General features: G+C 44.4%; 1 protein-coding gene across 1 annotated transcript; it reads left to right on the top strand.

Annotated features, from left to right (window-relative positions):
- The first annotated feature begins 20,596 nt into the window (after positions 1-20,596).
- On the top strand, positions 20,597-21,745 carry LOC9266399 (WRKY transcription factor WRKY51-like). Its single transcript, XM_015793305.3, has one exon. It carries the CDS (start codon positions 20,705-20,707, stop codon positions 21,626-21,628), a length of 924 nt encoding a protein of 307 aa, XP_015648791.1. The 5' UTR covers positions 20,597-20,704; the 3' UTR covers positions 21,629-21,745.
- The last annotated feature ends 214 nt before the right edge of the window (positions 21,746-21,959 follow it).

Here is a 21,959-nt window from a genome sequence, read left to right as displayed (position 1 = left end):
TCAATCCATGGGCTGCGCAGGCCTCTACATGGCGCCCTCCCAGCAATCCCGGCAACAGTGCTGGCCTCCTTGGCCCGTATCCTCAAGCTCACACAGCTTTTGCCGGTTCCTATGTGTCTCCACCAACTCCAGGATGGCCTCCAATGCCGCAAGTCCAGCCCAACTGGGACCAAGCTGGTCTTGTTGCTGCTCTTAATCAACTATCTGTGAACAGTCCAAGTCCATGGGTGCTTGACACAGGAGCTACTTCGCATATGTCCTCGACCGACGGTATTCTCGTTACACGCCTCCCTAACTCTCATACCTTTATTACCATTGGTAATGGTCATACTATTCCGGTTATATGTCGTGGTACTTCTTTTCTACCTATAGGAACTACTAGGTTTGCTCTTAAAAACATCCTTGTCGCTCCCTCCTTGGTTCGAAACTTACTTTCTGTTCGTCAATTTACCCGCGACAACAAATGCTCAATTGAATTTGACGAGTTTGGTTTCTTTGTGAAGGACCTTCAAACCCAGCGCGTGATTCTTCGTTGCAATAGTCGTGGGGACCTCTACACTCTACCTACTGCCGTCCCTGCCATCACCGCCCACAGCTTCCTCGCCGAGTCATCCACTTTATGGCATCGTCGCCTTGGTCACCCCAGTCCAGCCGCAGTACAAACTCTTCATAAATTAGCTATTCTTTCTTGTACTAGGTCTAATAATAAGCTTTGTCATGCGTGTCAGTTAGGAAAACACACGCGTCTTCCTTTTTCTAGGTCTTTGTCTAGTACTTCTTCCCCTTTTGAGCTTGTTCATTGCGATGTATGGACCTCTCCAGTTTTGAGTTTGTCTGGTTTTAAATACTATCTAGTGGTGCTTGATGATTTCACTCACTTTTGTTGGACTTTTCCTCTTCGTCATAAGTCCGATGTTCACCAGCATCTCGTCGAGTTTGTTGCCTATGTCAAGACCCAGTTCAGCCTACCCATTAAATGCTTTCAGGCCGATAACGGTACCGAGTTTGTTAATCATGCCACCTCTTCTTTTTTTGCTAGCCGCGGTATCGTTCTTCGCTTGTCCTGTCATACACTTCTCCCCAAAATGGCAAAGCCGAGCGTGTTCTTCGCACAATCAACAACTCCATCCGCACCCTACTTATACAAGCTTCCATGCCTCCTTCCTATTGGGCCGAGGCTCTAGCTACTGCCACATACCTACTCAACCGGAGACCTTCCACCTCTGTTCGCAATTCTATCCCATACCAGCTCTTGCATAACAAGCTTCCTGACTATTCCAACCTTCGAGTCTTTGGTTGCCTTTGTTATCCCAATCTTAGTGCCACGACACCTCACAAGCTCTCCCCTCGTTCAGCACCTTGTGTCTTTCTTGGCTACCCGGCTTCTCACAAGGGGTTTCGATGCTTGGACATCTCTACTCGTCGTCTCTATATTTCCCGCCATGTGGTTTTTGATGATAAGACGTTTCCCTTTGCGGCTATTCCCCAGGATGCCTCGTCTTTTGATTTTCTTTTACAGGGTTTCTCCACCGCGGTAGCTCCCTCCTCTGAGGTTGAGCGTCCGCGATTTTCCTCGGTGACTCCCTCCCATGAGGTTGAGCAACCGATTCCCGACGATGACACCTCAGGCACCGAACTTTTCCAGCTTCTGCCTGGACTTCGGTCTTCTGCTGCCGGCCGTCCTCTTGTCGGCTTGCCTGTTAACGCTCGACTTCCGGGCGGGTGTGCTAATGGTGCCGCTAATGGCTCTTCTTCAAGCAATCCTTCTCCGGTTATGGATCCTCCTGCTGCTTCTGTCGTTCGACCAGCTCCATCTGAGGGACCAAATACATCGCTGATTTCTCCTTATCGGCACACCTACGTGCGCCGATCACAGCCGGCACCTGCAGCTATTCATGGCCCGATTCGCTCCTCTCGAGCGTTCCGTAGTGCTACAGATCAACAGCAGCAGACAGGTCACACCATGGTGACTCGTTCTCAGACCGGCCATCTCCGACCTATCCAGCGTTTCACTTATACAGCCACTCATGATGCTGTTTCGCCGGTTCCTTCCAACTATCGCAGTGCCCTGGCCGATCCAAATTGGCGTGCTGCTATGGCTGACGAGTACAAGGCTCTTATTGATAATAACACCTGGCGATTGGTACCTCGTCCTCCTGGTGCCAATGTGGTTACAGGAAAATGGATTTTCAAACATAAGTTTCATTCTGATGGAACTCTTGCTCGTCACAAGGCACGGTAGGTTGTTCGCGGCTATTCTCAACAGCATGGGATTGACTATGATGAGACTTTCAGTCCGGTTGTTAAGCCTGCTACGATTCGTGTTGTTCTCAGTATTGCAGCATCTCGTTCTTGGCCTATACATCAGCTGGATGTCAAGAATGCTTCTCCATGGCAACCTCGAGGAGACTGTGTATTGTCAACAACCATCTGGATTTGTAGATCCCTCTGCACCTAATGCTGTTTGTTTGCTCCAGAAGTCGCTATATGGATTGAAGCAGGCTCCTCGTGCATGGTACCAGCGGTTTGCGACATATATTCGTCAGTTGGGTTTCACATCCTCAGCTTCGGACACTTCTCTCTTTGTTTACAAAGATGGAGACAATATCGCATATTTGCTGCTGTATGTTGATGACATCATTCTCACAGCTTCGTCTGCTACTCTACTTCATCATATTACTGCTCGTCTTCACTCGGAATTTGCCATGACAGATCTTGGTGACTTACATTTTTTCCTGGGTATTTCTGTCACACGATCTTCTGATGGTTTATTCCTTTCTCAGCGACAGTATGCAGTTGATTTATTGAAGCGAGCTGGTATGTCTGAATGTCATTCTACTGCGACACCAATTGATGCTCGGTCTAAATTGTCTGCTACAGATGGTGCTCCTGTTTCTGATCCTACAGAATATAGGAGTCTTGCTGGTGCTCTTCAGTATCTTACTCTGACTCGCCCTGAGCTCACTTATGCTGTTCAACAGGTGTGTCTATTCATGCACGATCCTCGTGAGCCTCATCTTGCTCTTATCAAAAGGATTTTGCGTTATATTAAGGGCACACTTCACATTGGTCTTCACCTTAGAACTACACCAGTTAACTCTCTGACAGCTTACTCTGATGCTGATTGGGCTGGATGTCCTGATTCTCGTCGCTCCACATCAGGATATTGTGTTTTCCTCGGCGACAACTTGGTCTCATGGTCATCTAAGCGTCAAACTACAGTTTCGCGTTCTAGTGCTGAGGCTGAATACCGAGCTGTAGCACATGCCGTTGCTGAGTGTTGTTGGTTACGACAACTTCTTTCCGAACTTCATATTTCGCTTACTTCGGCTACCGTTGTTTATTGCGACAATGTTAGTGCTGTCTACATGACTGCAAATCCGGTTCATCATCGCCGAACAAAGCATATTGAAATTGATATTCATTTCGTTCGAGAAAAGGTTGCTTTGGGACAGGTTCGTGTTTTACACGTTCCTTCCTCTCATCAGTTTGCTGATATTATGACCAAAGGCTTACCAGTTCAGTTATTTACTGAGTTTCGGTCCAGTCTTTGCGTCCGTGATAATCCCGCTTCGACTGTGGGTGGGTATTAGAATTAGATTAGATTTGTATAGTCTAAGTATCTCTCGTATATGTATATATCTCTTATTTAAGAGTTTGTTGTAATCTCTATTGTATTTGGCTATATAAATATAATCGCCCCCCCCACGTTGGGTTGTGTGGCGTCTCATAATTTTCTACAGGCAATTCTGGATCTAGCTAATTAGTAACATTAGAGCAGGTACAAGTACAATAGCAGGCTAAGCCAGCTTTAAGTATATTTTAAAAAGATAAATGAAGAGAGAAGAGCAGCGGGCTACAAATCTGTAGCCAGCTGCAGCACGGACTCCAAGACGTAACGAGTGTATGACAGGTGGGACCAGATATTAATAGTATAGTAAGTAATTATTGTATGAATTAACTATTACATTGGCTATAAATGATTTGGAGCTAGTAGTAGGCTATACTATTAAACTTGCTCTTAATGAAAAGTCCAAACACTAGCACAAATAAAAAAGTTTACAATTGTTTCTTAAACACAACCACTCTTTAAAAAAAGAAACAAGTTATGAAGAGCCTCTTATGGTTTGCATCTTTGTTGCAGGTTGATTACTTTGCCAGGATCTTTCCAGGAGTGGCTCATGGCTTTGCTTGCAGATATAACGGCAGCAACCCGTTTGCTGTCAGAACTGCTGAACAATCTCTTGCCTTAATGCTTGACTGGTTTGAGAAACACTTGAAATGACAATAGCTAATCATGCATGCAATGCAAGGCCAGTGCAATTGTTTATTTCCATCAAAATACATTGCCAGTGTCCATGTATATCCTGGTGTTAAGTGAAACTTACATAAATAAGCACTAGTGTAAAGTGAAAGTACGTGTTGAATATGGTGCGAAGTGAAACAAAGTGTACTTTATGAAGTGCAAAATGCAAACTCCTTTTGTTCCGAAGCGACCATTAGCATGGCATATTAAAACATCAGTTTGTAGGAGAACAAAAATAATGTGTGCCTCTGTTGCCATTTTAACAAGTCGATATGTTCAATCAAATGTTGTATGCTACTCATCTTAAGCACAGCATATATTGGGTACCTCTTGACTATTTCTTATGGCCACAAATTAGACAGATGAAAGTCGTGTTTCCAAGAAATTGCTGGCCCTTAACTAGGATGGGGACTTCTCCTGAAGCTGTAGAGGAAACAAGGAATTCTGATTCCAACCAAAATGGATGGGTGATGAACCATTTGCGTGCAAAACACAGAAAACATTCCCAGTATTTCATCTCCTATTGTCCTAAGTCAACAGGCAAAAGATGACAAATCATCCAGCCAGGTTGAACAGTTAAAAAAACTTTTTTTGTTTGAAAAAAAGCTAAGATTTAATGTCCTCCAGGGAGTTAGGCATACCTGGTCTCGCCGGAAGCCAGTGGCGAGGTTGCTGTAGATCTGGCCAGAGCTGTGTTCACATGAGCATATCTCCACCTCATCCTATATATGTGCGCCGCCACATCCAGTGCCACCCCTTGGTTGGGTTCCATCGAGGAGGTCAAGGGAGATTCATGTTGCCTTAAGCTTTTGACAAGGGTCGAGGGGCAGCTCTTTCCAGTTCATGTAGGTGCAGAAAAACTATCACAACTTCCGAGCATCCAAGGTTGGCGTGTGAAGCTTCTGTCTCTAGGTGCAGCTTCTGGTCGTCGTTGGCATTCATGATTGATCGCACTCTGAGAAAATTAAAATATATTTTAGAAACAAAGTGTTGAGGAAAACCATTTGCCTTAGGGATAACAAATTATTGCTTACATGAATCCCTGAGCATCATAAAGACCCTTCAAAATGCTGGATTCTTCATGCACTTGGGCAGAGTATGGTATATTTTACCCTTTGAATTCCTGGATGAATTTGGTCCTGTCCCGGAGGTTATAACTAATCTTGTTGCTAGTCATTAGGAAGCTTGGTGTTCAAATCTTCAGAAAACTGGCTGAAAATATTGGATTTTAAATCAAACCTTTACTGTCATAGTCTTGCAGCGTGAATAAATTCATCATGTTGCTGGCTTTAAAAGAACTCCTCTGGTGAGTGCCTTTCAGTACTTTGTATTTCAGAAAATGCTCGTGTATCTGCCAATGATATAGACTTACTCCTCTAGCATCCCACTTATAATCAGTCTATATACTGTCATATCTCTAGCTTGCCGAATTCTCTATGCACGTTCACTAGCCTAATCCACAGAGAATTTAATTTGTTAAGTAGAGTAGAATTACCATTAAAAACAAAACTACATATAAGGCAAAACTCAGTGAATAAATGACAAAGCGTTACCATGCTAACAATAGAATCGGTAGAGTATGATAGAAAATTATTCATCTACCAGATCATCTCTCACTGGCATCCAACCAAAACTTGGCAATGAGGTTAGAAATTTTGCATCGTACGGCGACATTGTAGCAATAAGGGCATATCACTAGCATCCAGTCAAAACTTGGCAATGAGGTTAAAAATTTTGCGTCTTACGGCGACATTGCTAGCAATAAGGGCATATCAAAACATTAATGTATCTCCTCTGCTACCATATCTTAATGTCTAGTTGGGTGTTTCTTATAAGATTATTTTTCCTTTTAAGAAACAGAAAATCTACTACACGGTCTTCCCGTTGCAACGAGAGAAACTAAATGCGCGATTAATTCGCTTCTTTTCATCTTCATCGTCTGATCGTCTGATTATCTCTTTGACCCTAGGGTACAACAACCTAGCGGCTGCGCTGCTGCTGGACAATGCCATCGCGGCCGTGAGAAACAGGTGTCCTCTCGGCGGTAGCCGGAATGGGCAGCGGCGGCGCAACGTCTTCCGGCATGACCACAACCTTAGGCCTCCTAGACGCCTCCTCCCAGAGGAAGGGCACGCCGACAGAAGACCGTAGCAGTGGCGTCGTGGGTTGACAGCGCGTCGAGGTCCAGCACCTTGCTTGTCCGCGACCACGCGCGCGCCGACGCCTGCAGGCACAGTGCCACCTGCGCTGCCGCTGGACGGCACCTGCAGGCATGCGTAATGGGGAGCGCCATGCTGTGGGCGGCGCGGGTGTTCGTGTTCTTCTCCACCGCCATGCTGATACCAGTATGACAGCTGTTACCTGATACTTGTGATACCTGGCACCTCGTACCTGTGGTATCTGGTACTTGATACATGTGACACCTGGTACCCGATACTTGTGATACATGGCACCTAGTACCTAACTAGTACCCGATACCCCCGATATTTGTGATACCTGGCACCTAGTACCTACCTAGTACCCGATACCTGATACCTGGTACCTGTGGTACAGTATGGTGTACGCTAATTAATTACACATTAAAATTGTTCCGTGACTTCACTTTTCCACGGTATCCCGTGGGCTAGCTGCCCTCTTTAAGAAATTAAGCTTCTCTCAGACTAAGCAATGAGTTCAACAGAGAAAAAAAAAATCTAATGTTAGAAATTTCAAAAAGCCAAGCGCTAGTGTCTAGCGCTGCCTCCACCGAGAGACCCGACTGTGTGCCTCTATAGGGCATCTTTTTCGGCAGGGGGTCTAATGTTTATTAGCTCGATTTTTTTTTTTTTTTGCAGCTGGCCGGCAGGGGGTCGCCTGCCGTGCCCCAAAGTAGGGGATCTTTTCACTGCATTTTTTTTTTTGCAGCTGGAACGGTAGGGCGGATACACGCCCTACCGCTGCCCATTGCAGTGGGGGTGGGTGACTCTGGGGTGGCGATGGAATAGAATCAAATCAAGCTAATAAACAGGTGGTGTTGTCTCAGAATGGGCGATATGGTACAAAACTCATAACCGGATGGATTCAGTCGGAGCCAAAGAACAGCGCGCAGAGCGACATAGGAGGAGTAGAGGTGCGTGGCGTACCTGCTCTCCACCCCACGTCGAGGGCGCCGTCGATCTGGCCGTGCTGGTCAAGTTTCCCGCCGCCTGGCCGTCGCCGTCGCCGTCTCCGGCAGCAGAGAGGGCGCATCCCCAGCTGGCAGCTCGCCGCCGATCTGGGGGAAGCGGCGGCGTCGGGGAGAGTGGAGAGGTCGGGAGGGAGGAGACATCGAGCCTAGGGGCTTTTAACTATTTGCCACTCTTACGAATGGTCCTTAACGATTTGCCACTAGGCCCACATGTCATAGACACATGAGGGCCCACGTGTCATTGACAGAGCGTGGCAAATCGTTAATTGCCATGTCACAAGAGTGGCAAATAGTTAAATTTCCCTCGAGCCTAGCTCCCATCGATGACTCAGGTATACTATGCAGGATGCTGGGCCATGACCTAAAAGGACGATTGAGTCCATCCTTCTGACACATAGGGCTCGAGACGAAGCTTTGCCAGGCCCAGTTTGCTTCTGGGCTGATTTGTTTTCTTTCGTTTTTGAAAGGAATAAGTTCATTTTAGGTCCCTTAACTTGACAGCTAGTTCGATTTTCGCCCTTAAACCGCAATACCAGATACCGTTGGACTGTCAAAACCGGTGTAATATAGGTCCCAAGGTGGTTTGGATAGTGGTTTTAGCCCACGTAGCACGCTATGCGGCTAATTTTGTTTTGAATGAAGTGGCTAATTTGACTCGGTTTTCATCTAACATGGCATATGAAGCAAAATTTAATAATTTAAAAATTAAAACAAAATATATGAGCCCATGTCAATCAAAAAATAATTCCCAGATGGCCTGTTGAAACTGAACTCGATTAGAACAACAGTTTGAGTTTCTCCATTTATTTATAGAATACTGGTTTCCTTCAAATATGCATTTATCCATTTAGTTTTACATTTATTTTTTTTTATCTTATGCATATGTCACTTGTGAATATGAAAAAAAAAATCATCCCTCAGCCTTTACAAGATTTTTTCTACCTAGTATTATAGGTGATTAATTTTAAACAAATTGGAGAGTGAAATAACATGTACTACGGTAGCTCTTTCACTTTCTGCCATTTTTCCCCTATTGATGAATATGTACAGCTTTCGTTACATGAAAAATTTTCAAAATCATTACTTGCTTCAATTGGTTGGTGATAACATCGAAGTTTCCTACGCATGCTCACAACCCAGTAAAGCATGGCTGAAGCCTACTGACACTGAATTTTGTATGTTTTCTTAGAACTTCTTTATTTCCCATTTAAACTTATGTAAAGATCATACATTTGAAAGTAGTGGGAGTATTGTGTTAATTGACATGTAGTTTTACTTGTACAAAGTGAATTTTGAATGTGTTTGACAATTGAGGATAGACATATCTGAGAAATAAAGGTGTATTTTTTAATGAAATCCTTAATTATTTTTATGTTTTCTAAAATTTCTAGCTAAAGTTAGAGCAAATCGATAATTTCAATAGGAACAGTTGCACTTTTCTTTCTTAGTTATGCTTATTTCTGCTGCTAATTTTCTTTTAAAAAACACAGCAAAAACACATATTCTCACAACGTTGCTGCTTATTTTCTAGTATATGCCTGAATCTAAAATTGATTTATATTTTTCTTTCTTCTTCCCCTGTCATGCTGTCTGCTAGGCCAATTGGCCCATTTAACGTGTGCAGTTTGGTTCATAGGTATATTGGATAGGATATGGTCATCCATACTTGCAAGGATGTGGTGCTCCAGTTATTTGTTTAGTTGTGTGGATATGGATCCAGCTTCTTGATTGGTCAGGTGGATGAGAATGGATTGAATGAAAACAATAACATATTAATTAATAATAAAATATGTTAATTATCATTGATATAGACATAATTTATACTAATTAATAACAGAATAGACTAATTATATCTAATCAACCCTAATTTTGATAAGTTAATTACTAACTAACAACAAAATACATTAATTATTGCTAATCAATTACTAATGATCAAGATTAGCAATTGTGGATATCCTCATCCAGCATCTCTGTGGAATGTTCTCTCTCCGGGCCGTATTATCCATCCTTGCCCACCACCTAGACATACTAAATTAAAACTGGATCATCATCTCCCATCTAAGATATTCCTCCAACCAAACACACCCTTAGCACTACACCAGACCCATACAGACCAAGCTGCCCACACTTCTGCTTGTGCCAGCCAGCCGCAGCCCGCAAGTCACGCAGCACGGTGCCAGATTCTTCCATATATGGTTTTGGATTCTTTTTATTTTTGTCCCTGACAACTCGAATTTATCTTTATAGGCACCACGTGGACCAATCAGATGATGACATAACATCCAACATTAGATGTATAGATAGATTAGAGAGGCAACACACCAGTGATTTGGAGGAGAAGAAGTTCCTCTCGAAAGGAATAGTCATTTAGTAGAAGAGATCATGGCTCTAAGCCCTCCAAGTTTAGTTGTAAGAGCCCCGCTCCGGTGCTTTCTACTTGCAGTAGAAAGTAATCTAAGCCGTTGATCGTGTTTAATCGTAGGGTTGAGATCTAGTTCTACTCCCATTAGAGTTAGTGGCGGTAGAAATGTGGAAGGGTATATTTGTCAAGAGATAATAATTTTCGTAGGGTATTATCGTAATTTATCAGTATAATTCCCGTCCATCCCTCTCCTTCATCGGCTGATCCCCTCCATCCCGCCTCCGTCGCTGTCTCTCACTCCCGCCTCCGTCGCCTGTCCTGGTGTCTCCTCCCCATCCAGCGTTGTCGCCTCCCCCACCCTCGCTGCCTTCTCCAGCTCGCTGGGTGCGTCCATCTCCGCGTACAGCTTCGTCGTCGCGGCCACGTGCCGCTCCATCTTCCTGAACTGCTTCGTCGCGCCCCTATAGAACCCAACCGTCGCGTCCAGCCGCGCGAGTCCGTTCCCCCACTTCGCCTCGGCCTAGACACGGTCGAAAATCGTGCAGGAACGGCGCGCCGTGCAGCACCGCGTCCCGAACCGCGCAGCGCTGCCGGCGGCGCGGTCGAGGTCCGCCACGACCTCGCCACACGCGAGCCAGAGCAGGAGCGACTGGTCCGTAGACGTGATGCGCGCAACGCCCTCGGCGCGCAGCGTGTCCACGCGGAGCCTCCTGATCTCCACGTCAGACAACGAGCAGTAGAGCGACACGAGCCGCGACATGGCCGCCGCCACCTCGAACGCCAGGATCTTGAGCCCCGCCTCCTCCCTGGCGACGCCACCGCCGCCGAACCGCACACGCAGCCATGCAGGTTGGCGAGCCATGACCTCGCCCCAGCGGGCATGCCAAAAACCTCACACCCGACACGGCACCACTTTACTTACCAAGCTCAAGAGCACCCAACGTAACGAGCAGACGCGCAGGGCAGATCAAATATCACCAGTACGAAATCGAGATGGGATAGCTCATGCGGATTATGCGTCTAAACAGCTCAACTCGCAACGACAAGCTGATACGCGAGCTCAGCTCATAGCGATAACCTTTTTTTTACGGGGAATACCGATAGCTGATGCGGCGTCGGGGGCTCGGGGCAACGCAACCTGATGCGAACAAGCGACCGAGAAAGAGAAACATCGCATATCAAAATTACCCCTAATCTGTATTAAGAGATTACTAATATACCCTTTAAAATATACGGTTGAGATTAATTCTACTTGCAGTAGAATACTGCAAGTAGAAAGCACTGGAGCGTCACCCTAGTTGTAAATGGGCACCATTCTTTGATTCTCTCGTGATGCATATATACATTACGAAGAATGTCAAAATATAACTACTGGTGTGAACATGAAGTTATGGTTGTTTGGTTTCATTCATCAAGGTTCAAATCTTTATGTCCATATACACATCTCGCATGTGTATTTTAATTGGTGCAGAGAGGCGGTCATTCTATTTCTCTTGTTAAAAAAAAAAATCAAACTATAACCATGTGTTCGCCATGCTTTATACCTTCCATACAAAACTTGGGTCATAAATGTGAGCTGCCAAAGTGATCTTAATGGTTTAGAAGTAAGTTGCTTCCTAACATGGCTCCATTATAGAAGAAGAAAACAATGTTTCATTCATCTCCTTTAAACCAAGATGAAATTAAGAAGCCCTCTTCCTAGTTGCGGGCCAGGAAGCGACTAACCATTTGTGGACAAGCACAGCCAAGTAAAGCCCCAAATCTCATATTGTTGTAGGACAAGATAAGGTTGACAACACACCCAGGTTTTGTCCATGTTGATGATCAATTAGTTTGGTTGTTCAACTGTCCCGATTAACATCTTCAAAGCAAAGCTTCCAACAGACCAACAGTACATTGAATGAACCGAACAAAACAGAAGAGAATAGATGGTTTCTTTGCATTTAAGTTTTATTGTACCACTTCGACTCATTTGTATTCAAGTTTTACGAAACTTCTTGATTAACTGAAAACTGGGCTAGGTATACTTAGCCCGACCAATCAGATATGACTTTTCACCCTTCCTTTTTCACCAATTAACTAGGAAAGTATCCCGCGCATGCATTCGTGTGCGGGGATGCATATATTAGTTTGTTTCAAAAACACATCAAAATCTAAATTAAAAGTAAGATGTTTTCCTTTATTCTAATTGAATGTTCATTGGCACTCTTTCTTTCCATAAGCAATCTCGATTTTTACCGCTGATGAATGTATTTTATTATAATGTCAAGCTGGACATCCCTCTAATAGGTTTAATTGCATATAGTTTACAAAATTGGAGGAAATATCATCTCGGTGATATTTGACACCATAAAATATGATGAGAAATGCTTGAAAAATTATTATGACATTGGTTATTACATATCAGCATCATGTACAATCAATGGTTCATGTAAGTAAAGGAATACAACGGCGAAAATGGATCGTAAATTGGATGTATAATTTAAATGTACGAAAGAGCATGTAGCCTAGTGGTTATAGTGACCTGAGTAGTACCCCATGGTCCTGAGTTCAAATCTCCTATGGAGCGAATTTCAGGTTGGGTTGTTCGCGGGGCTAAGTTCCCTATTTCAATGGCCGTATATATCCGGTTGGATGTAGAGGCCGGGTAAAAAATACCCTTCTCTAAAAAAAATGTATAATTTAAATGTGATGAACGTTCAAAGACAATGCTTCTATATTTTATTGGATTACTACTCATGGGTTTTCTTCTGTTTGTCTTGCTTAACACTGTTGTTGTAGGTGATTGGCCCTATGTCTGGCTCAATTATGAATTGATTCCAAAATTGTAGTGAATATGACATGTTTTTAATCAAAATATAGTAGTTAAATAGTTTTTCTATGGAAACATGTTGGCACCTTATCCAATTGCATTGTCCAGAGATAACAATATGCCTCTAAAGAAAATGTAACAGCCAGAGAGGTACCGAGAAACACATGGAAAAATGTTCACTCGAACATCAATCCTTTGCAAACATTGAGTTATTATGGGTTTTTGATATTTTCTCCTTATAAGGTCTAATTTAGCTATGTATGTTTGTGAGGAAGTATATGATGAAATAATATATGCTGTCAAATTTCTGTGTTATTGTAAAGACTATTTAATTTGATCAAGAATGATAAGGGAAGAGCTAGAATATGGCTCCGCGTCATTTTTTTAATCAAAACATAGTTAATTGTGATTTAATATTTTCCCTTTTATGTTTGAGGGTTCGGGACTTGGTGGTAGGGTAGGTGTTAATTGCAATATCGGAGATAAAGATGGGATCGAAGCGGAATCCACAGGATAAATCGTATCGAAAACAGAGTGGGAATCGGTTGGAGTCCGAATCGGCTATGGACAGGATCGGCAGAGTTTGGGTCGGACAAGGTTAGCAGATTGAGCCGATTCTTACAACACAACTCGGTACATATCATCAGGTTGAGTCAAAGTGCTTCATACGGATTGCCACGTACGGATTGAGTCCTGGAAAGGCAATTGTATCTATTAATTAGGGTATTTTGTATAATTTCCTTATAGATATGTTTGGGCAAAAGTCTGCCGCAAAGACTTATGGTATCTTAGAGTTTGTTAGTGATAAGTGTCGTGTCCGGCAAGGACATGTTTTGTATCTCGGGTATAAATATGACCCGAACCCATGTAAACAGACAACAATCGTTCAATACAATCTCGGCGCATCGCCACCCTTTTTTACTTTCGTTTATTTCGACGAGTTCTTGCTTTCGGGTTGAGCTGCATCGATTTCGATCTTCAACTAGAGGTAAAGCTTGTTATGGCAGCTTGCATTATCGGGGTTAATGCTTCCATCTTTATGATACTTTAACCTTGTTTATGTAATCCATCGAGTTATCACACACATGTTACAATCTATGCTAGTTGCGTTATATAACTTGTTATCGGCTGGTTCTTATTGTTAGGAAGCAATTGGTAGAGTTATGTTTTGTTATTAATTTAGGTTGTATCATGTATCCACCATCTCTTATAGGTTTTCATCACCTTGCTTAGATCTCATACTTGTCTTTATGTTTAATGCTGCATCGGTTGAGTTCGATCTATTAAGTGATATTTATAATTATGATATCTGGCTTGTTTTATGATCATCGAGAGAGATAGTATTGGGGTTTCAGCCGATCTTACCTGACTTAGCTTTATGTTTTATATGCTTGATTGATATGCTGTCTGCCATTTATATTAAGATCTTATCTCAATAAAGTATATTAGGCTTTTGTTTGATATATTCTATCTGTTTTAATATCTTAACATAGAGTGGTATCGGAGTACTAGCTGATACATGCCAGATCTATCTGATCGGCTATGCTATAAGCGTTTATAATCTTCATGTTAATGTATATTTCGATTTAAGTGATTTATACTGTCTCGGCACGATGACCGATCTATCGCAATCACTTGGTTTAAATATACATCAACAGAAAGATTATATAGTGTTAATATCTACAGCCGATCGAGTAGATTTAGTCTTACCTTACTTATTTATAACTGCCGATCGATTCACATATGACATCGGCTTGTAAATAAATGATATGTCATCGGCGGCTGGCCGATCGGCTATCGTTTATGGATTTAACCGCGGTTTCTTTTGTCTTTATTTCTTGTTGATTGCAGGATCAAATCAACTGGCACACTCACGAACCTAAAGGCAAGATTTTGGACTTGCACTGAAGTTAAGCAGATCTTCTAGGCCAGTGTGTGTTTTTCGCATCAACAGTGGGATATATATGTGAGAAGTGTTTTTAGTTATCGCGCAATCCAAGTACGCTTTAACACATTTTTTTGTTACATTATAAATTTATGATCAAAGTTACACAATTTCAAAGCCATGAAAATAATCAAACATAACATATTTTGAACTCAAACGGACTACTTCAACAACTACCCCCTCACCATTTTCACAGCCAATCAAAACAATTAAATGCGAGAAAACATGACAACTCTACTAGAAAAAACGATTTTGACCAACGTTTGGCCTTTTATTTTTCTAGGAGGACAAAAAGATACTCTCTTATAGCCTTTTTGTGAAAATACCTAAAGAACCTCTAAATTTAGCCCCGCCTACAAAAAAATCAATTTTTCAGACGAACCCCTTAAGAGATCCGCCTATAAAAATAACATTATTTTTAGGGTTTGTTGGAACCATGCCCTATATTTGCAAAATTTGAGATATGCCACCCGTATCTCAATGACATGTAGGACCCACATGAGTCAATGACATGTGGGTCAGGGTGGCATATCACAAATTTTGCAAAATTTGTGTGGCATGGTTCAAATTCAGGCGGACCCCCTTAAGAGGTTCGCTTGGAAAAAAATGATTTTTGCAAGCGGGACCTTAAGTGATCCGCCTGCAAAAATACGATAACACTATAAAATTTGATAAAGTCCCAGCGGCATCCTTCACTTCTCTCCCTCTCCCTCACTTTCCTCTCCTTCCCATCTCCCTCTCCCTTCCCCTCTACCGGACACGTGGCGGCGCCGGTGCTGGCCCCTCCCCTCCCTCTCCCTCCGGCTCCCCTTCCTTCCCTCCCAGATCCTGCAAAGGGGAGAGGTTCCGATGGCGGAATGGCCGGAGGAGGGGATGACGGTGGCGGTAGTGTGGCTCCCTCCCTCTCCCTCCCAGATCTGGTGGAGGGGAGGGGCGTCGGTGGCGGTGCGGATCCTCTCCCCTCCCTCTCCCTCCCAGATCCGGCGGGAGGGAGGAGCGCCTGCGGCGGCAGTGTGGCTCCCCTCCCTCTCCCTCCCAAAACCCTAACCGACTGTGCTTGAGAGCACCAGATCCAGTGGGAGGGAGGGGCAACGGTGGCGGCGTGGCTAGAGGTGTGGCGGCCGTGCGACTCCTCTCGCCTCCCTCTCCCTCTCCCTCTCCCTCTCCCTCTCCCTCCTAGATCCGGTAGGGGAAGGGCGTCAGAGGCAGCGCGGCTGGAGGGGAGGGCGATGGCGGTGCAGCTCCCCTCCCTCTCCCTCCTAATACCCTAACCGACTGTGCTCGAGAGCACTAGATCCGGCACGGGCGGTGCTCTTCCCAAGCGTGCGACAGTGTCGACGGCTGAGGGTTGCGACAACGACGACGCCAGGCAGCATCCACGGTCAGGCTCGGCTCCCGGCCTCCATCTCCTACTGCTCCTCCAGTCCTTTTCCCTTCCCTCCCAGATCTAGTGTGCGATGCAATTTGTGAATTTGGAATCGAATTTGTGAATGTGAATACTATGAAAGTTTTGTGATTAAACTTGGGGTTTGATTGAGATTCGATGCCTGGATGAGGAGCAGTGTACGCTGCGGATTTTTTTTATCACTGAAAAATGATTTTTTCAAGCGGACTGTATAACCAAGCCGCATACTAAAATTGATTTTTCCAGGCGGACGATATAACCTGGCCACCTGGAATGTTGATTTTCGCAGGCGGTCGAGACGTTCGACTGCGAAAATACCGGATTTTCACATGCGACGTGTCTGGCAGCTTGCGAAAACCTTTTTTAGCCGCCAACGAAAATGATTTTTCTAGTAGAGTACTACTAAAGTTAAAAAACAAAAAGATAATCGCAAACCTAGGGCGGGAGACCGGGACTACTACTCCACGAGGTACCAATGGTCAACAATCTGTATCATGCCTTCATATGCATCTCCCTCCCATAGTCTGCCTACGTCATACAACACGTTGCGTGGTTACTGCAGACGTCATGCGTTTCTGCACTTTAATTATTATTACTACGACTCTTCCATCTCCGTCTCTCCATCCTCTTTCCCGGATCCTGCTTTGGATTAATTAATAAACTCATTAACAAGGCAAATAAAAACGCAAAGCGATCGCATTAGCCCCCAGTTGCATGCGCTTCTGACTTGGATCGCAGCTTCTGCAAAAGCTCATGATCATATGCCGGGCTTTACTTAGCACTTGCACAAGTTGAGCTGCACTATCCATCAGATTTGACTTATCTCCTAGCTCCCTCATAAAGTACCACTAGTTAATAAGAAATTAAGTATTTTTATAAACGAAATAAAGAAATTAAAGATGCTCAAATCAAATCGATACGGCCTTGATACACTCTAAAATATACTTTTTTTTTATGATTTTCCTTAAAACACAATGCAAATACAAACGCTTTGTTGAAATTATAAGCACATAATAATTTAATTTATTCCATAAATAAATCATGACATTGCAGATGTAAATTAGATTTAACGCATCATTAGATCTACACATGTAAACTAAGCAGTAAAACATGAATAGATCAAATATGTGCAACATGTCGAACACGTACCGAGGTGACGGAAAGACCGGTTGCTCGGCAACTCGCGGTTTCGGGCGTCGACGAAGGCGCGCAGCACGCGAGCGGAGAGGAAGACGAGCGTCGTGGACGAACAGGGAGCAGTCGCGCGAAGCGCTTCCCAAAAACCTTATTGCCGCCTTCTCCCGGTGCAGGACGTCGAAGGCAGAGGTTCCGGAGACCTGCTCTCCTGATCGCCGGTGCACGCCGGCGAACGGGATGGAGTAGTCTACGAGCGACGGCGCAGTACAGAGTAGTAGGCAAACTCTAGATTGATTTCGCGTGTGTTGCATGAAGGCGGCGGCTCGGTTTATATAGAGATAGGTCGCTTGATCAGAGTGCCCACGTAACCAAACCGGATAAGTTGCGTGTAATTTATCCATACTCCACGCTGTTTTCACGCACCGGATTTTTCGGAATGTTTCCAAAACAAAACAAATCCGAATTTCCTGCAGCAAAACAAAACTGCAAAAGGAGGCTGCATCTGCGCAAGGGTGAGGAGCCAATTTTGCGGACCATTCGACGCGTACGTCGTGCACGCGCCGCCTAACCTGCCAGGCGAGCGAGCGCGCACGTGTGTTTCCCCTCTTCTCTCCATCACACATGCTTCAAGTGGCTAGGAGGGCATCCTCCCTTTTAAGGAGGTCCCCCTCTCCTAGAATAACCAAGGTGGTACTAAACTGCACATGCATGTCATCCCATGAAGTGGGCTTTTGTGATTTTCCAAAGAATTAATCTTCGAATGGGCCTTAGCCCATCTATTAATTCCAACACGCTTATATTCACATGCGTACACCTACATCTTAGTCCTATAAACATCTCAAAAAATTAAAGGTATACCTATATTTATGGTGCCACATATTTAAAAATAATAGTCAAATTGGTTTTACACTATGATTTGCCTACACTTACATTTGAGTTATGCTCAAATTTCATGTTTGTCTTCTAATTATATGCAATATTGAGAATATCATTCAAAAAAAATAATTTCCATGCCATGCCAATTCTACTAATGTTATTCTAAATATCACATCCAACTATATCTTATGTATTAGTGAGTTAAGATTTTGAAATCTGATTACGCACGTTCTTAAACGTTTCTTCGGAAAAAAAAACTACATCTAAATATTAAATAAGTAACAGGAAGTATCTTACTTAGCCTAGCTAGGTAGGTGTATTATATTCTCGTAGGCCCTAAAAAGGATTGGTTAAACAAAATCAACTTGATAAAAGCGATACATACATGCACTTGCAAAGAAGGGACAATGCACAGAGTGAGGAAATTGCGCGGTCAATGGCTAATCAAGCTTTAGCTTTAGTTGACCTTGACCCTACCACTATTTTAGGTCAGCTTCACAATCCAATTCAGACACTGTTCCTTGTCTAAGGTTCTCATTTCGAGGTATACGTTTCATTGATTTCTCTTGTTTGTATTTAGTTGGTGTAGCACGTTGTTTTTTGGGAGGAGAGTGAGTGTTGAATTGTTTTTGAAACAATTGAGAGGATGTTGAATTGTGATTAGGGCCAATTAAGGACTTTGTTGTAGCTCTTGGCTTCTAGCTGCAAGTAAGATAGCTGACCGGTTCAGCACTATGACAAATAACAACTAAAGTCAATGGTTAAGTTCATGGACTGTTGAGGCAAAATTGTCAAACAGAGATAAGAATCAAACAAATGTGAACTACTCCTACTTCATCTGGACAAAAAAAAAATTGCCATTTTATATGTAGTTGGAGTAAAACTTTCAAAACTTCAACCATCAATTTTTTTTATCAGTTATATTTTCATGACACTAGTGTTACAATTTGATCTACGTTTGAATATACTTAAAGAAATTGGTGGTCAAAATTCTAATAAAATTCCTGACCGGAGTGGGTATACTAATCAAAGAAAGCACATGGAACCTCTGACCCCAATAAACAAGTAATCAAAATCTGACCCCAATAAACAAGTAATCAAAATCAAAGCAGCTGCTAGCAGCACACATATACTATTTATCTTAAAAGTGGATGCCCCAAATGGAGATAATCATGATGGTTATTCTCTTTTTAATTATGCACATCATGTTTCTAGGAACCTCTCGCCACAAGTTTCAAAGGTTTGACTTTGAAGGCAAGTCACATTACACATCTCCACTCTCCTACCAAAACATGAAGAAAAATTAAAAAAATACATATAAAATTGTGGAGTGGTGAGTATTCTATCCTCGTTCCAAAAGTCCACCCGTTCAATAACGGGGATCCCACCATTTGGTCATGGGTGCTCAATTTGATGCAACTTTTACAACCAAAGCACAAAATTCTTCTGAAATTATAAAGGGTAACCATGTGAGCAAAGTGCAGCGTTGCTTGAGTTTAAAAAAATAGAGGCAAATACGATACATAAAACAACTAATTCATCTAACAAGGATTTTTTTCATTGGAGAAAAGGGACGAGTGAATCTTTTGGTGTTTTTTTTTTGAAAAAATAAAAGTCTACAAGACCGCGTATAAAGAACACATACAATAAACATGTGCTCCAACCTTGTACCGCCTAAGCAGCGTAAGCGGTCGACTATACCATATAAGCGTCCAATTATGCCGCCTAAACGCTACAAGGTGGGGGTGACAGCATGAACCGCATACCGCTTATCAAAACATTGTTCAGTGTGCTCCAACCTTATACCACCCAAGCAACGTAAGTGGTTGACTATTCCATATAAGTGTCCGATTGTGCCGCATAAGCGCTAAAGGTGGGTGACCGTATAAAATTGTGTATCGCATTTAAAATATTATTCAATATCTTATCATCATGATTGATCGACGGTGGAAGACAAAATGTTATTTCCTTAAGAACAATTCGGTGTCAAATCTTTCCAAAAATAATAATGTAAGGACTAATGTGTACTAAAGAAAAGTATAAAGTTATAAAATAAAAAGGACGGTAAAAAAATCCATAATAACAACAATTTGAAAACAATATCATTTCATAGTTAGCAAAAACAAATTTAAGCTATGAATTTCCAAAAACAAGTTCTAGTTACGTGGCAAATTATTAATGCCACATTTCCTTTTGGAAGCCATTCAACGTGCTTTATCAATAAAAAATATAGTTACATTGTTCACTAGAATGCTTAGTAAAAAAAATAGAGGTTTCATCAACCCAGTTATAACAATTCTTCAAATCAAAAGGCACATTTAGCTACAACATATGTCATCCAATTGTCTATGCTCCCAATTTTTATCCAACAGAGAAAAAAAAATCCTCACATTTATCAAAACGTGCCAAAATGAAATTCCCATCTTCCTCAAGGTGCTAAACATAAAAAAGGATAGAAAAAGATAAACCACCTCATTGACTTCCCTCGCGTCTATCCAACTCCTCTTCGTCTTCCTCCCTCCCCAGTCCCCACCACCATTTCCACTTATAAAACCCATCTCCCCCACCCCAACCCCGTTCCCACCTCACAATCTCACCCTCAACTCACCACCCAACCCAACTCAAGCACCTCCTCCTCCTCCACCGGCAAACGCAGCAGCGGCGCGCGCGCTCTCGCCTCCGTCTCCGGCGACCCATGGCCGTGGACCTCATGGGCTTCAGCCCGCGCGGCGGCTGCCGCCCGTCCGTGGAGACGGAGCAGCTCGCTTTCCAGGAGGCCGCCGCCGCGGGGCTCCGCAGCCTCGAGCTGCTCGTCTCGTCGCTCTCCGCCGGGGGGGAGCACCACCACCGCCGCCGCCCGCAGGAGAAGCAGTCTTCGCCGCCGCTGGGGGAGATCGCGGACCAGGCGGTGTCCAGGTTCAGGAAGGTGATCTCGATTCTTGACCGGACCGGCCACGCCCGCTTCCGCCGTGGCCCTGTCGTCGGAGCGGCAGCTGCGGAGGCGGCTGCCGCGGCGGCGTCGGCGTCACCGTCGTCGTCTCCTGTCTCGCCGCCTCTCCCGCCGGTGACGACGCAGCCGGCGGCCGCCGTGAAGAGCCTGACGCTGGACTTCACGAATCCCGCCAAGGTCGCGGCGGCGTCGGTGACCTCGACGTCGTTCTTCTCGTCGGTCACCGCCGGCGGAGACGGCAGCGTGTCCAAGGGCCGGAGCCTGGTCTCCTCCGGGAAGCCCCCGCTCGCCGGCGGCGTCAAGCGCAAGCACCCGCACCCGCCCTGCGCCGCCGCCGGCGACGGCCACGGCCACGGCGCAGGCCACGCGCACGCGCACGGCGGGTGCCACTGCTCCAAGAAGCGGAAGCAGCGGGTTCGGCGCACGGTGCGCGTGGCGGCGGCGAGCGCGCGGGTGGCGGACATCCCCGCCGACGAGTACTCGTGGCGCAAGTACGGGCAGAAGCCGATCAAGGGGTCCCCCTACCCGCGCGGCTACTACCGGTGCAGCACCGTCAAGGGTTGCCCCGCCCGGAAGCACGTCGAGCGCGCCGCCGACGACCCCGCCACCCTCGTCGTCACCTACGAGGGCGACCACCGCCACTCGCCGCCGCCGCCGCCGCTTGTTTAATTAATTAATTAGCAAAAATCGTTAGCCCCTTGTGTAAATGAGTTTTTACTTTTTACTGCTGCTCCTACTACTGGTTGTACTAATATTAAATGAGAAAGCAAATTTTACCGAGCAAAATCTTAATCGTTTGGTTGAATTTTCTTTTGCCGAGCTCTGTGGGGAAGTCAAAGTGGGGCAATAAATTCCGCTTTAATTGTGGTGTCGGGAGGTGGGGCCCACATGTCTGGCCGGATGAGGATGATTTCACTGGCGCTGGTCAAAGGCGCGGGTGAGCGGTCGCTTTCGTCGTCTCGTCCCAATGGGCTGACCGCGGCCCGCTTCGCTTTAATTT

Source organism: Oryza sativa, chromosome 8 (genome assembly GCF_034140825.1).
Source record: "Oryza sativa Japonica Group chromosome 8, ASM3414082v1".
NCBI classification, from domain to species: Eukaryota; Viridiplantae; Streptophyta; class Magnoliopsida; order Poales; family Poaceae; genus Oryza; species Oryza sativa.
This window is presented reverse-complemented; position numbering and strand designations above follow the sequence as displayed.